The following is a 16,485-nucleotide window of genomic DNA, read 5'->3' on the forward strand; positions in this document are numbered from 1 at the left end:
AGGGAGAAGGCAGGACCGATATTGCCGAAACCCAGCTACACCAATGCCAACCGAGCTCAGGAATACTTTGTGTTGAGAAATAGACACCAAGTAGAAGTGAAGCTATCAGGAATGCAGCCTTACTTAAAATTATATAAGTCTGACAAGCCTAAATCTAGAAACAACAAACAGGATCAACAGCTGATAATTAAAATGCTGTGTAGCTCTTGTAATTACACACTATAACACATCTGGAATTTAGGCAACAGCTGACACCACTATGCAACAAATACGTACAACTGTGTGTTTAAATAAAACCTGCAAGCTCAAAGCCTGCCATGTGCTTCCAAAGAACTCCCAAAATGCACTGTACCATACTACTAAGGTTAACTACTCTTATTAACACTTACTATACATATTAAACAGGTAACAGATCCAGAGAGGTCACATGCAATACACCTTGCCAGTAAGGAAATAGGAATGTTAAAGAAAACCTGAAAAGAAAGGGATATGGAGGTTGCCATATTTAGTTCCTTTCCTGGCAGTCCTGCTGATGTATTTGGCTGCAGCACTGTCTGAATCTCATAGTCAGACTTCAGTCAGAAACATCTGATCTGCATGCTTGTTCGGGGTCTAATGCTACGTACACACATGCGACAACGATCGTTCGTTAAGAACGACGAACGAACTTTTAATTGATGAAAGAACGACCTAAGTAAAGATAGTTTTAAAATGTGTGTAACGATCTGATCGTTAGAACGAACGTTACATCACAGAAAGCAACTATTGCGCCTGCGCATAAAAATGAGAAGTTCCATGGAGAAATAGTGAAATGCGCATGTCAAGCCTAGTACGAACGATCGTTTCCAACGATGTACTACTTTTGCAAACGATCGTCGTTGGTTAAAATCCGCCGAGACAGAACTTTCTTTTGTAGCGATTTGGCTCGTTCGTCGTTTGCCTTAATAGTCGGTGGTTCGTTTTTTGTAACGATCGTCGTTGGTAAAGATCGGGGAACGATCGTTACAAACGACTATAGTCGCATGTGTGTACGCACCTTAAGGCTAAAAGTATTAGAGGCTTAGGATCAGCAGGACAGCCAGGAAACTGGTACTGCTTCAAAATAAATACATATGGCAGCTTCCATATGTCTCTCAGTTCAGGTGTCCTTTGAGAAACAGATATTCATTTTATATTACTTACGATCTGATAATACTTCATAAGCCTCTGCAACTTCTTTAAACCTTCGCTCAGCTTCATCTTTATTGTCAGGATTTTTATCTGGATGCCACTTTAAAGCTAACTTTCGGTACCTGAAATATAGAGAAAATGCAATAAATTATATAGATTCCATACATAACATATATACCCAAAATGTTATTTAAAATTATTAGGGTATAGGATTACAAATGAAAAATATTCTTTGCTTAGATTTAACAACTTGCTTTGATGATTGGTTATACTTCAAAATATTTCAAATACAAAATATATATTTAAATTTAAAAAAAAGATAAATCGTATACAAACAATATGATTTTCAGCTTAATTGCTTTTGGACGGCAGTGATTGAAATCTACACCCTGTTTAGAGGCTGTTATTCCTGCCACTGTACCACAATTTATCAACCAATTACTGGTCTGAGCCATGCTTATGTGCAAGCAGGAACCCAACGTAATGGAATGCTGCGCCCAAAGTTATTTGCTCGTGGAGTCACATACAGTCAATGAAAAGCATGTTTCACTGTACTGCAGGCAATATGCTGTAAACGCACTGCATGCAGAGTGTTGAGATACCGAACTTCATCAGACCATACCATAAAGGCTGGACTGTGAATGGTGCATTGCTTTTGTATTGTTGTGCGATGTTCTGCGTTACAATGCATCTGTTACGATGCACTGCAAGAAATATAGTAGAGGAGAACAAGGCAGTAGAGTTGGTACAAAAATCATCCGACTTCAACATTTATGAAACCAGCGACTCCAGGTACCCAAAATTACTCCTTACAGGGCTATGGAGCAGGTACAAAAATCATCCGACTCCAACTCAGTTTCTGAAACCGATTCTAGGTACCCAAAAATTGCTCTGACTCCTTGCAGTGCTATGGAGTTAGTACAAAAATCATCCGACTCCAACTACCGAAAATTACGGCGACTCCTCGACCGACTCCAAAGACCTGGATAAAAAACACTCTTAACAACAATATGCGCAGTTCGGGCAGATGCAGCAAAAATCTGACCAATCCTTTGCTTCTAGCAATTTCCAGTGCACACCATCAAGTTGGCTACACATGAACACAATGCAATATAAACAGGACCAATACATATTTGGCATGCTCAGTCACACAGCAACTAAGACGACTATTGTTTATAGGTCATCTGCGATTGGTCTGCTGAAGAATTCACTTCCAGTTAAGGGACAATGCTAGCTTTCTGAACAAATAAATGGTTGAATGGAGAGTGAATATTGGCTCATGTCCTTATATGCTAGATACACACTGTGCATTCCCGCACTTGATGCGCCCGTCGATTCGCGTCGACTCGATTATTTCCGAGCATTTCCGAGCGCATTTCGATGACTGTTAGGACGATTCACATGTAAAGTATGCCAAATCGACCTACCCATCCATCGAAACGCGAAACGGACATGTCGGAAATAATCTAGTCAACGCGAATAGACTGGCGCATCGAGTGCGGGAACGCACCATGTGCATCCAGCATAAGGCTGGGTTCCCACTTGCAGCCGGACCAAAAACAGCTAGCAGCGGCACACAGTATAGTCTGTTGTGCTCCAGCTTGAGCGGCTGCGTTTTTCAACCATAGGCTATATGGGAAATGCATCCACTCTTCCCGAAGAATTGCAGACAGCACAGAAGTGTGCATCAAAGTTAGTGTTGCCTCGCACTCACTACTGGATCGAACCTTAAAGGGGAGCGCTACAGCTGAAAGAGGGGGATGATGTAAATCTTCAAATGGGCAGGAAGCTGGCACATCCAATATGTATCTTTATACATTTTTTGAATAAAAACGCTAATGTTTCGGAGCCACACAGGACCCCTTTAATTCCAATGCTGCTGCCTGTCTGAACCCCATCGCGTCCTGAGAGTGCTGAGAGGAGCTCTGGATTCCCATTCTCTTCAATTTGATATTATAGATTGACAGATGATTGCCTACGAGCGAATGTTGCCTTGATAAAGGGGTCCTATGTGGCTCTGAAACTTTGGCGGTTTTATACACAAAACACAGATACATATTGGATGTGCCAAATTCCTGCTTTATTTGAGCATAGAAGTGTGGTCTGCTTACCGCAACAGATCCAACGGATTGCAGACTAAATGAACAGATATTTATAAAACAGGATCCATTCACGGTCAGTTTTGTGGTAAAACGTACGAAAAAAATTTCTACTGTAGTGGGAGCATAGCCTAATCCATCATTGCACAGTTGTTAGACTTATGCAAAATGCTTTACCACTGAAGGAATAGAATGTTTCAGCAATGGGTTCTTAGAAATACTTACGCTTTCTTAATGTCTTCTGGCAAGGCGTTCCTATGGACTCCCAGGACGTCATAATACTCCACCATGATTTAAGCTGGATTGTGCTAACCTGCAAGCAGTAACAGCACTAAGTAAAAACAACATTCACAATATGCAACTGAAGGCAACGTTAAATAAACTTGCAGCATTCTGAATACTGTGGAATTAGGATCCAGAGATATTCATGTCATGACAAATGCAAAAATATTTCCTTTTGCTCATAAAGATTGAGGTGCTTAAATATTTGGGAAAGAGTATTTACAATCCTGAAGGAAAGTACAGCATAAAGCGTGGTCATTGGCTGGAATGTAGATTGTATCTATATTTAGAAAAGCAGACTCACAGCAGTGCTGCAGGATTTAATTAGGTCATGCGGTGACCTGCTGCATGTCAGGAGTGCCAATCTATTCAACTGAAAATGCCAGGGACAAAGCCAGGCGGTACACCACACAGTTCTGTGCCTTTGTTAACCGTACAATAAAGGTGATGGTGTGACATAGGTCAAAGGATATTTAAAAGAAACAATCACTGAAATTCCCTGTTAGTGTTAAAGTGTACCTGAGCTGAAACACATCTCAGGTTTTATACTTACCTGGGGTTTCCTTAAAGTGGACCCAAATTAAAAATATAAGATTTCAGAAATAAAATCTATTTTCTAACTTATAATAAATAGCAGCCTTTTTTCAGCTGCATGATGACAAATATAAAATATTTTACATTTATTAGAGGAACCCCTCCCTTCCTTCCATATTGACGGGACAGAATCCAACAGACTGATGGAGGAGATAAAAAACAAACAAAAACACAGGCTGCTACTGATGATGTCACAGGGGAGGTGATCTCAGTTTGTGTGAGATTTCACATAGACGACGCCCCTGTGAGGGAGGGTAGCTGATGACAAACACACCCATGATTTAAAACCTCCTACTAAGCTCAGAAGTAATGGCTGCCACCTGTATAACCCTAGTTATGAAAAGAGAAGGGTGAAAAGCATGCACTGAAATGCTCATAGGCTTGAAAGAGTGTTTATTTATCTTTGTATGTGTCAGAGTGGTGCAACTAAATATTTTGAATAAAAAAAAAAAGTTTGGTTTGGGTTCGCTTTAAGCCCCCCTTGAGGGTAAACGGTCCCTCACCGTCTTTCCGGGTGGCTCCTGTCGCCCGCAGTACGGTCGGATAGCGTGGCAGAGTCGCGTTTTGATGCGCATGCAGGGCCAGACGCCTGCTCCCGCCTCCAGAAGCGTTCCGCATAGAATGCTGCTGGAGATGGCAGCACACAGCCACGCATGCGCAACAAGACCAGGTTACCGGGCCGTACTGCAGGGGGACAGGAGCCACCCAAGGAGACAGCTAGGGACCGAGCGGCCTCAAGGGGGCTTAAGGAAGCGCCAGGCAAGTATACAACCTGAGATATGTTTCATCTCAGGTTCACTTTAAACAAGAATTACATTTGTAACATATACATACATATAATATTTTTTAATCGGCTGAATACGTTTTAAACTCCCAGTCTAGGCTGCTGATTGACTTCCCGGTCAAGACAGCAGCTGGGTAAGTCAGTAAGAACAAGGCAAAGATGATCATTTATAATTATTTAGTATTTATATAGCTAGCGCCTACATCTCCCGGAGCGCCGTACAAAGTACATATAGCAATGTCACTACTGTTCCTCAGAGGGGCTCAAAATCTAATCCCTACCATAGTCATATGGGGCCAATTTTAGGAGGGAGCCAATTAACTTATCTGTATAGTTTTGGGATGTGGAAGGAAACCGGGTAGCTTGGAGGAAGCCCACATAGACACAGGGAGAACATTCAAACTCCTTGCAGATAGTACACTGGCTGGGATTTGAACCAGGGACCCAGCACTGCAAGGCGAGAGCGCTATCCACTAAAGGTAAAAGGTAGGCCATTACAAAGATAATCTGCAGGATAGATGATGATGATTATTGTATAATAGGCAGCAGAATACCAGTGACTGTTCTATCTCATGGCCCTTTATCAACACCATTAGCGCAATGTACAGGGGCCCACCAGGAGCACGGCGACCCGTGGATTCAAACTATGCATGCATCATAACTGGCCGGACTGCACATCTGCAGGAATTGCTGGATCTGGGGCTAAGGTCACAACCTGGGGGGGTGGGGGGAGTAATAAAAACATGTTGAAGATTTAAGTGAGCAACATCACAATGATAATGAAAAGCAGTCACTGATACTGACTTAGTTACAAAAGAAAAAAACATTCCAATAGCTTGGGTAAGGCAGGTATCACCTGGCTCCAGCAGTCACATATCTGCACATGCAGCTGATGTTTGTATATGTCAGCTGTGCAAAGTCAGAACATGTGACCAGCATATTCATTCTGGCTTAATGACTCAAAGTATTAAATGCAGAGATGAGAAGACAACCAGGAAAGCAGCTTTTTTTTTTTTTTTTTTTTTTTTTTTTAAATAAAAACAGGTAAGCAAGGAAAGCTATCATAATCTTTCAGTGTAGGATACACTCGGGCTAAGTTCACAGTGGGACGCTATGGGAGCATCTTAACGCAGAAAGTTGCATTGCAATAGTAATGCTACATACACACTTGAGATAAATGTCTTTGGGAAAATAAAAGATCACAGACCAATTTTACCCCATTCCATGTAGTATGAGAGCCATACCTACACAGTCTATCCTATTGAGCTGAACTCCCCATCAGATAAAATCTTTGCAAGATTCAAAAGATCAGTGTCTGCAAAAAAATCTGTTCTTGCAAAAGGCATTCATAGGGCTGGTGCACACCAAAAACCGCTAGCAGATCCGCAAAATGCTAGCAGATTTTGAAACGCTTTTTTTTATTTTTCTATGGCGTTTTGCTAGCGTTTTGCGGATTGCTGCTGCGGTTTTCAGTATAGTAGATTTCATATATTGTTACAGTAAAGCTGTTACTGAACAGCTTCTGTAACAAAAACGCATGCAAAACCGCTCTGAAGTGCCGTTTTTCAGAGCGGTTTGCGTTTTTCCTATACTTAACATTGAGGCATTTTTTGGATTTCTGATGCGTTTCTGCCTCACCCAGGCATTTTTCGTTTCTGCAAAACGCCTGCCGCTCTGGTGTGCACCACCCCATTGAGATACATTGACCAAGCAGATCCGCAGCCGCAAGCGGATCTGAAAACGCCCAAAAAGCCGCTCGGTGTGCACCAGCCCATAGTCTATGATATCTGCAGATCCTCATACACACCTTGTTTAACAGACATTCATCTGCATATCTGACAATCATTTGCAGATCTGAAGATCCATCCTAGTGGATCTGATCTGCAGATGAATGTCCGTTATGTGTATGAGGATCTGCAGATCTCAGACTATGAATGCAATTTGCAGGAAATGATCTTTTGCAGGAACAGATTTTTTGCAGATACTGATCTTTTGAATGTGTGCAGCATCTTGCAAAGATTTTATCTGATGGGGAGTTCAGCTCCATAGAAAAGACTGTGTAGAGTATGGCTCTCATACTACATGGAAGGGGGTAAAATTGGTCTGTGATCTTGCCTTTTCCAAAGACTTTTATCTCAAGTGTGTATGTAACACAAGTCTCTGGAATGTTCAGAGTGCATGCAGTACACCGGGATCCAGAGGCATACTTTTCATTCATACATCACAATACACTCCCCACAGCTGCTCATTTCAGTATAAATGCTGTACACACTCATCCGGGATCTTTAGTGAGGTCTACTATTGCTCTCTGCATATCATTTCCTATTCCTGTAAGAGGCCTGACAGGCTTTTTCAAAAACAGGATGCAATAAGTACAGCTTGTCAATGAGATGCTAATAATTATAGCTTGAATGCAAATTCAGTGCCAACTTTATGCAGCTTGGAACTGGGCCAATCAATTAAAACCAGCAGGGAGCCCATGTGACTGGCCAATTCCAAGCAGCATACAATTATTCGGATACACTTAAGGTGGCCATACACTTATGCTGGGCATACACGGCACGTTTATGCGCCGGAATAGAGCCAGCAGCTCGATGCCGGTGCACCACCGCTCGTCCCCGCGGGCACTTCCTTCTTAGCGCTTATCAGCGCTTCGTTTTTGCCTATTGTCCTCCCGCGGGGATCGAGCCGGGAATCGATCCACATGGTGATTGGATATGTCGGAAGTTATCAATCGAGCCATCAGCGGCTCGATTGATAAGAAGAATCTGAGCCGTGTATGCCCAGCATTATAGATTTGCAGCAGATTCAACAATCAGGGCTGGAACCACAGGAGCGCTTTTGGCAGCGTTTTGGCAGCACTGCGATACGCTAGCAGTTTGCCAAAACGCTGGGCTAATGTTAATGGATGGGACAACTTCCACAGGAGCGTTTGCGTTTCCCAGAAACGCAAACGCAGGACCTGCAGCATTTTGGGAGCGTTAGCGCTTCAATGTAAAGTATTGAAACGCTAGCAGAAACGCTCAGCAAAACCTAAACTGAGCGGTTTTGCTAGCGTTTTGCGGTTCAGCACACTAACAAAATTAAAAATAATTCACAGGACCAATCAGGATAAAAACGCAAAACGCTACGCACCCGCTGGGCAAAAAAATACAATGTTGCAAAACACTACCAAAAACGTGCATGAATCCGCTTGCAAACCGCTCAGACAAAACGCTAGCGGTTGCGTTTTGCGTTTGCTGAATTCAGTGGGTTCCAGGCCTCAGACAGATTTCTGTCAGATGCCTGTCAAGTCAAATCTGAGAGGAATCTGATGTGAGCCACACACTAGGAACAGATTTCCAATAGATTTCAGAATGAAATCCATAGGAAATCTATTGGAAATCATTATTGCACCATTGGATCCAATACAACTCTATGGGCCATCAATCTGCTGCCAGGAGCAGTCTGACCTAGATTTTCCATCCTGTCAGAAAGATCAGATCGATCGGCTGATTTGATGGAATCTATTTCTGATCGATGGCCGAAATCGACCAGTGTTTGGGCCCCTTTAGAGCCTGAACACACTAGCGTGGTTCTGTCAGCTTCTCTCTGCTTTTTAGTAACGCATTAAAGGATACCTGAAGTGACATGTGACATGATGAGATAGACATGTGTATGTACAGTGCCTAGCACACAAATAACTATGCTGTGTTCCTTTTTTTTCCTTTCTCTGCTTGAAAGAGTTAAATATCAGGTATGCAAGTGGCTGACTCAGTCCTGACTCAGACAGGAAGTGACTACAGTGTGACCCTCACTGATAAGAAATTCCAACTATAAAACACTTTCCTAGCAGAAAATGGTTTCTGAGAGCAGGAAAGAGGTAAAAAGGGGAATTTCTTATCAGTGAGGGTCACAATGTAGTCACTTCCTTTCAGGACTGAGTTAGCCACTTACATCCCTGAGATTTAACTCTTTCAGGCAGAGAAAGAAAAAAAAGGAACACAGCATAGTTATTTGTGTGCTAGGCACTGTACATACACATGTCTATCATCATGTCACCTGACAGTTCGGGTATCCTTTAAAGGAAACCTGTGACGAGAAGTGTCTCAGGTTCCATACTTACCTGGGGCTTCCTTAAGCCCCTTTAAAGCCTCTAGTCCCCTCTCCCCACATGGCTCTGGTCTTCGGCAATTAAGCCCAAAAGCCTGGCTGAGTCGCGCATGTGTGGCCCGCTTGCGCAGAATGCTCCCAGGGAAGTGAGCGCGCTAGGGAAGTGTGACTCGGCCAGGCTTTCAGGCTTAACTGCCAAGGACTAGAGCCGCCCGGGGAGAGGACGAGGGACGAGTGGCCTTAAAAGACAATTGAAGTAAGAAGAATATGGAGGCGGACATATTTATTTCCTCTTAAACAATGCTAGTTACCTGGCAGCTCTGCTGGTCTATTTGGCTGCAGTAGAGTCTGAATCACACCAGAAACAAGTATGCAGCTGATCTTGTCAGATCTGACAATGTCAGAAACAGCTGATCTGCTGCATGCTTGTTCAGGGTCTATGGCTAAAAGTATTAGAGGCAGAGGATCAGCAGGACAGCCAGGAAACTGGTATTGTTAAAAGGAAATTAAAATGAAATAAATATGGCAGCCTCCATATCACTCTCGTTTCAGTTGTCCATTAACCTCCCTTCAATACTGCTTGGGAGGTTAAGGAAGCCCCCAGGTAAGTATGGTACCTGAGATGCTTCTTGGCTGAGGTATACTTTAACCTGTAGCCGACCGTGTCACGCCGATGGGCGTGGCCGCAGCAGCTCCAGGCTCTATTTTGCAGGAGATCGCACGCAGGCTGCGCGCGCATCTCCTGCTTGGTGGGCGGAGCAGAGCTCCGGCCTTCAGTCTCCAAGTGGCGCTTGGGAGACTGTTAGACGGCGAAACGCCAATTACTGGTACAGCGCTGCGATCTACAGCAGCGATGTACTGGGGACCGCCGTGTGACACGGCTGTCCCCTCCAGAGGCGCAGGGGTGATCGGCATCACGGGGATTGGCTGGCCCCCCGCCAGCTAATGTATCCCCCCCCCTCCCCCTGAGGGAGGGGGGGGGGGGAATACATTAGTATTTAAAAAAACAAAAAACACCTTTATTAAAAAGTACACAAAAAAAACAAACAAACCTACATCTGGGGGGGCGATAAGCCCCCACCAACAGAGAGCTCTGTTGGTGGGGAGAAAAGGGGGGGGGGGAAATCACTAGTGCGCTGTGTCGTGTGGCCCTGTAGCTTGGCCTTAAAGCTGCAGGGGCCAATTTCTCAAAAAATGGCCTGGTCGTTAGGGGGTTTTTACTACGGTCCTCAAGTAGTTAAAGCTACAAGACGATTGGTGTTGCTGGAAAGGTAAGAGAGGAGTGCTAGTGTTTTGGCACTTAAAGTTTACCTGAGACTAGTGTTGATATTACTGCGCAGCTAAGTACTTGTAGCTAATCGGAATCGAAAAGTAAATGAGACATCTGTGACCACGGGAGAAGGGTGGGGGTTAACATACTTATGTGACCTTCTGATCCCATGCTTCCTCCTCCAACCCAGAAGGATGAAACGTAGGAGCAACATGGAATGCGATGTGGGACGCATCGGATCAGACGGCCACATGGATATGTTAATCAGGGCTGTGCAATCAGAGTTGGAGTCGAGGAGTCAAAGTACGTTTGGGTACCTGGAGTCGGAGGTTTCATAATCTGAGAAGTCAGAGTTGGATGCTTTTTGTACAGACTCCACAGCCCTGTTAACCCCCCCTTTCAGTGGTCACAGATGTCTAATTTACATTTAGATTCTGATTACCTACGAGTACCTAGCTACTTGGTAATCTTAACACTAAGTTTTTACCTACTTGGGGTTTCTTCCAGTCCCCTGCTCCCTTGCCATCCTCCCAGTCCCCTCTGTTGTGTCGCTGACAGCTCCATGAAGTCCACAACTCAGCTGAGTCGCGGACTACTTCACATGCGCAATTCTGGCTGTGCACCACACAACTGCGCGCATGTGGCCGGGAGTATTCTGCACAGTTCACTAAGATGAACTGCCCTTGCGCACAACACTACCGGAGATCAGGTGCACAGTAATCCACATGCACAGTAATCCAAGACCCAGCTGGATCACTGATTTCACAGGGGCACAATGGAGCGGACTGGGAGGATGGAGAAGGAGCTGACAGACTGGGGCGGCTGGAAAAAAAACCAAAGTAAAAATCCTTTCCTCCTCTTCGTCTTAGGGTGGCCAGTAACAATACAATTTGCTTAACAATCATTCGGAAGTGAGCATTTGGGACCACTAATGGACAAAAATTCTGATCAGATTGGTTAGGATATTTTTATTAACTAGTGGTCCCAAAACGATCATTTCTGATCATTCATACAAAGAATCGTTCATAGACAATCAGCAAATTGTATTGTGGCCACCTTTAGGTTTACTTTAACAGACACCTGAAGAGAGAGGGATATGCAGGCTGCCATATTTATTTCCTATTGAACCAATTGCATGGCTGTCCAGCAGATCTTGCTGGCATCGGTAGTGTCTGAATCACACACCGGAAACAAGCCTACAGCTATTCCAGACTTCAGTAAAACACCCGATCTGCATGCTTGCTCAGGGTCTATAGCTATAAGTATTAGAGGCAGAGGATCAACAGGACAGCCAGGCAAGGTGCATTATTTAAAAAGGAAATATGTAAGCTTCCATATCACTCTCACTTCAGGCGTCCTTCAAAATTCAAAGAAAAGGCAGCTGACCAATAGCTGCAATTACTACTGTGCATCCAGTGCGCTTTCCAAGCAATGTGAGGAAAGCTGAAGGTCATGTTATGAAAATTCCGACTGCTCCAGCACACCCACACAAGCTATTTTTGTAGCCCTCTGTACTCCAGTGTTAAGATATGACAAGCTGTGGCTCATGTCTGGATAGAGAGATCCCCCCTCAGCCAGGCTTGTGTATGGGGACACCAGAAAGGAAAAAGCATAAAATTGCAACATAGGGATGTCTCACTAGTAAACAAGGAGAGCACAAAGATGCGCATTAAAGCCCCAGCTTAGTCCTACTGTGTGGATTTTATTATACATTTGTAATGCAAAAAGTTTGGTGCAATGCACATAAAAACAAAATGCATAATGCAATATGGTTTTAATACCTGGCTGGCTATTGTAAAATGGACCATCTTTGTGAATGTGTGGCCTGGACTGGCTGAAACGCAGTCCCCTATCATATCAACACCCAAAACAGGCAGCCACGGAGGACACAGAAGGGTAGACAAGCAGTATTTTTCTTGCTTTCAAAGGTTTTTTGTTGAAAGAAGAAAGAAAAAATTACAACATTGGAAGAAAACTTCCAGCACAATGGGATATAACTTACAGGAGTCATGAGCCAAAAATAACCTCCCCCCACACTTCGTCCAGCCCCTTGCAGCTGATATGTCTTACGCTGACAGCTCCGCTCGCAGCCGCTGGCCCAGGGACCCCAGGTGGTGCATAGGCCGACCTCCTCTAGTGCGCCGTACACCGCGGACAATGTGGACTTGATTGAGAGCGGCGCTCATGCAGATGCACTAAAGCAGGCATGGGCAAACTCGGCCCTCCAGCTGTTACGGAACTACAAGTCCCACAATGCATTTGCCTTTATGAGTCATGACTGGCTGTTGGACTCCTGCAATGCATTGTGGGACTTGTAGTTCCTTAACAGCTGGAGTGGGACAAACAAACCCTTTCCAGGATGCCCAGTTTAAGAGAGAGCGGGGATAAGTAAAATGTTTTGATGAAGTTTTGAATAAGGCAGTCTTTTTCTATGAACACATAGGCAGTGTATACCAGGGCTGTGGAGTGGGAGTAGTAACAATTTTGTGTACATGGAGTCGGAGTTGGAGTCGGTGGTTTCATAAACTGAGGAGTTGGAGTCAGATGATTTTTGTACCAAATCCACAGCCTTGGTAAGTATTAGACTAGAGTCTGAGTCGAGGAGTTCGAGTCATTTTGGGTACCTGGAGTCGGAGTCAGTGGTTTCATAAACTGAGGAGTTGATGATTTTTGTACCGACTCCACAGCCCTGGTGTATACCCCTCCCCTGTGCTCCACCAGAGGCTGCAGAGGAAGGAAGTAGGCAAGGACAGGTGATCTGCTCTGTGATAAAAAAAAGCAACTCTCATTCTGGCAGGTCCATACACAGCAAAGATCTCTAGGACAACATTTTGTGAATGCATAGTCGATAATCACCTTCACAAACAATGTGTTCAATGGAAAGAGAATCGAAATCGTCAAAAAGTAAACAGGTCCTAAGGTGCAGTTAGAAAATCAGGACTTTACACAGCTCGTAGTCAGTCTGCCATTCAGAAGATGCTGATAAACGCTATTTGACTAAGGATAAGCTGACTGGTACGAAATTCACTTTCACTTGCGATGAAACAATGTGAGTGTAGGTGGGCATGGGCCGTGGCGGGGGCAATTTGCTGCAGGCAAAACTGAATTTCATACTTGCAGGCTCATCCTTACTTTGGCATGTCGACAATGCGCCAGGACAGAGAATGCAGTTCATCCACATTTGTTCACTCCAGCCTACACAAAATTACTAAAGGGGAACAGTTGAGTAGATATTAAGCTGCTAATTCACATTTGCCAACATAGCTGCAAGAGTGGTTTTACTAAGTTTATAGGCAGAAACAGCTAAGAGTTGTACTGTGGGAAATATAACTTAGGGCTTTGTGCATTAAGTTGTACAGGTGACAAATTTCTTCAAGTACCCCAAAATCTGCACGGAGCTTTGCATGCCATTACATAGCTCTACTGTGTCATTTCATAAATGCTGGTCTTACAATGGGCATGAAAGGTGATGCAATGGAGTATAATCTTAAAGGACTGGAGGTGAAAATAATGAAACGATTGTATCCATCTTCCTTCTCCTAAAAATGACTTATATTCCACAGTTTTATTTCATGTTTAAATCTACTTTTTAAATTTTAACTATTTTATTGTTTTTGCTCAATGACATATTCATTGAAGTATGCCAGAGCTAAAATCTATGAACTATTGTCCCTTTTTATCTCTTTTTTCTGCTAGGAAAGTGTTTTAGGGCCCGTTTCCACTAGAGCGAATCTGCATGCGTTTTCTGCATGCAGATTCGCATAACGAATACAAGTGGATGGGGCTGTTTCCACTTGTGCGGGATTCTGTGCGGTCTGCTATGCAGAAAAAAAAATCTGCATGGCAGAGCCGTCAGAATTCATATGCCGCACACGAATCGCCGGTAACATAATTTAATAGGAAACCCGCAAGCCTATTAGTCTTGCAGTTTTCCCGTCGTTTCCGCTGAAAAACCCATGCTTGCCGGCATTGACATGGTTAAAATCGCATAGCGCAAACCGCCGCATGGAAACGCGAACAAATCTGCACCTGCATGCGGAATCGTTGACGCGTTTTCCACGACAGAATCCCAATGCACAAGTGGAAACGGATCCTTATAGTTGGAATTTCTTATCAGTGAGGGTCACACTGTAGTCAGTTCCTGTCTGAGTCAGGACTGAGTCAGCCACTTACATACCTGATATATAACTCTTTCAGCCAAAGAAAGGAAAGAAAAAAAAAAAAAAAGGAACAGCATAGTTATTTGTGTGCTAGGCATTGTACATACACATGTCTATCTCATGTCACGTCACCTCGGGTATCCTTTAAACTGTGAAAAAATTTCCAGCAACTGCAGCTCTAGGTTAAAACCCCTGGGAGAGAATATGCTGCAGGAAATGACATCACCAACAGGTAATAAAGCTACAAATATCTCAGCGCTGACTGTTAGATTAAGAAGGAGAACAATGGTACTGTATGTAGTATGTTGACTTTGTGCTCACAAATGTACAGCTCATTTTTAAAGTGGAAAAGGAAAATGTACAGCAAAGAGTGTTTCTTCGTAAGTGGACCTTAAAGGGAACCTAAACTGAGGATATGGATTTTTCCCTATTAAAATAATACCAGTTGCCTGCAGGGCTGTGGAGTCGGAGTCGGACAATTTTGGATGCCTGGAGTCGGAGTCGGGAAAAAATGCACCGACTCCGACTCCTAATGAATTTGTAACTGTAATTAAAATAGAAAATATGATAAAATGTTCTATTTCTCAGATAATAGTCATTAAAAATAATGTATATATACAGTAATAGCTGTGCTTAGTCCACAAAAATGAAATAAACCAATCAAAATGAGTTACTTGTGCTGCTTCAATAAAGCAGTCCCCGTATTTTTAAGGTCAGATATACATATCTGATTGTGACTGTATATATGATGTGTACACAGGAATCTCTTATATATACTAAATAACATCTATGCTGTAAGAATAAAGCCTGATGTGTAGCTGTGTCACTAATAGAGATGGTCAATGAGATGGAAATAATTCTGCATTGATGCTGATTTATGCAAATGTACTCTTTGCTGATGAAATCAAATAATTTGATATGTTAAAATTTGGTTTGGTGACTACAAATTAAAGGGTAACCGAGACGGATGAAAAGTAAAGTTTTATACATACCTGGGGCTTCCTCCAGCCCCCTTCAGGCTAATCAGTCCCTCGCTGTCCTCCACCACCCGGATCTTCTGCTATGAGTCCTGGTAATTCAGCCAGTCAGCGCTGTCCGGCCGCATGCCGCTCCCACAGCCAGGAACATTCTGCACCTGTGCAATAGTGCTGCACAGGTGTAGTATGCTCCTGGCGGTGGAGTGTGTGCATGCGCACTACACCCGACTGGTTCAAGTACCTGGATTCATAGCAGAAGATCCAGGTGGTGGAGGAGGACAACGAAGGACTGATTATCCTGAAGGCGGCTGGAGGAAGCCCCAGGTATGTATAAAACTTTAATTTCATCTGTCTCAGGTTTACTTTGTTACACAGTAGTACTATACTCTACATATGCACTCCCCACAGAGCTGCAGGGAATCCAATGAGAATGCTGTGCACATTGAACACAGAGGTGTTGTCTGTTTACAATCTCCTCATTCCCCTGCAGAGTACCTGCACTTCATTCTTACATGTACCCACACTTACATTATCTAGGGCCTGATAGATGTTCTTTGTTCCGGTTTGTACCTTTTACAAGTACTCTTACCAAGGACTAGTTTTAGTCTAAAGGGAATAAATATAGTAGTCTACATATCCTTCTCACTTCAGTTGTCTTGTAAAATTCCTAAGCGTTGGCAGTTAAAGAGAGTCTGAAGCGAGAATAGATCTCACTTCAGACCTCATAGCTAGCAGGGGCATGCGTGCCCCTGCTAAAACGCCGCTATAGCGCGGCTTAACGGGGGTCCCTGTCCCCCCAAACCCCCTCCGTGCAGCGGGGGAGCGCTTCCTGGTTGGGGCAGGGCTAACCGCCGCAGCCCTGCCCCATGCGCGTCTGTCAGACGCGTATCTCCGCCTCTCCCCGCCCCTCTCAGTCTTCCTTCACTGAGAGGGGCGGGGGAGAGGCGGCGATGCGCGTCTGATAGACGCGCTGGGAGGCAGGGCTGCAGCCGTTAGCCCTGCCTCCAGGAAGAGTTTTCCCTACGACCATTTTACGACCAACTTTTGCGGGGGGTGG

General features: G+C 44.0%; 1 protein-coding gene across 3 annotated transcripts in view; it reads right to left on the reverse strand.

The window, feature by feature from the left end:
* Positions 1 to 16,485, reverse strand: part of DNAJB6 (DnaJ heat shock protein family (Hsp40) member B6) — a 138,014-nt gene that overhangs the window by 92,593 nt on the left and 28,936 nt on the right. For all 3 annotated transcript variants that reach the window (XM_068235859.1, XM_068235858.1, XM_068235860.1), the window contains exons 2-3: positions 3,495 to 3,582; positions 1,183 to 1,292 (exon numbers count right to left, since the gene is read on the reverse strand). In XM_068235859.1, coding sequence (XP_068091960.1) covers positions 1,183 to 1,292; positions 3,495 to 3,559 — 175 coding nt within the window. In that variant the 5' untranslated portion in view covers positions 3,560 to 3,582. The remainder of the gene's footprint in view (positions 1 to 1,182; positions 1,293 to 3,494; positions 3,583 to 16,485) is intronic.

This window comes from Hyperolius riggenbachi, chromosome 5 (genome assembly GCF_040937935.1).
Source record: "Hyperolius riggenbachi isolate aHypRig1 chromosome 5, aHypRig1.pri, whole genome shotgun sequence".
NCBI lineage: Eukaryota > Metazoa > Chordata > Amphibia > Anura > Hyperoliidae > Hyperolius > Hyperolius riggenbachi.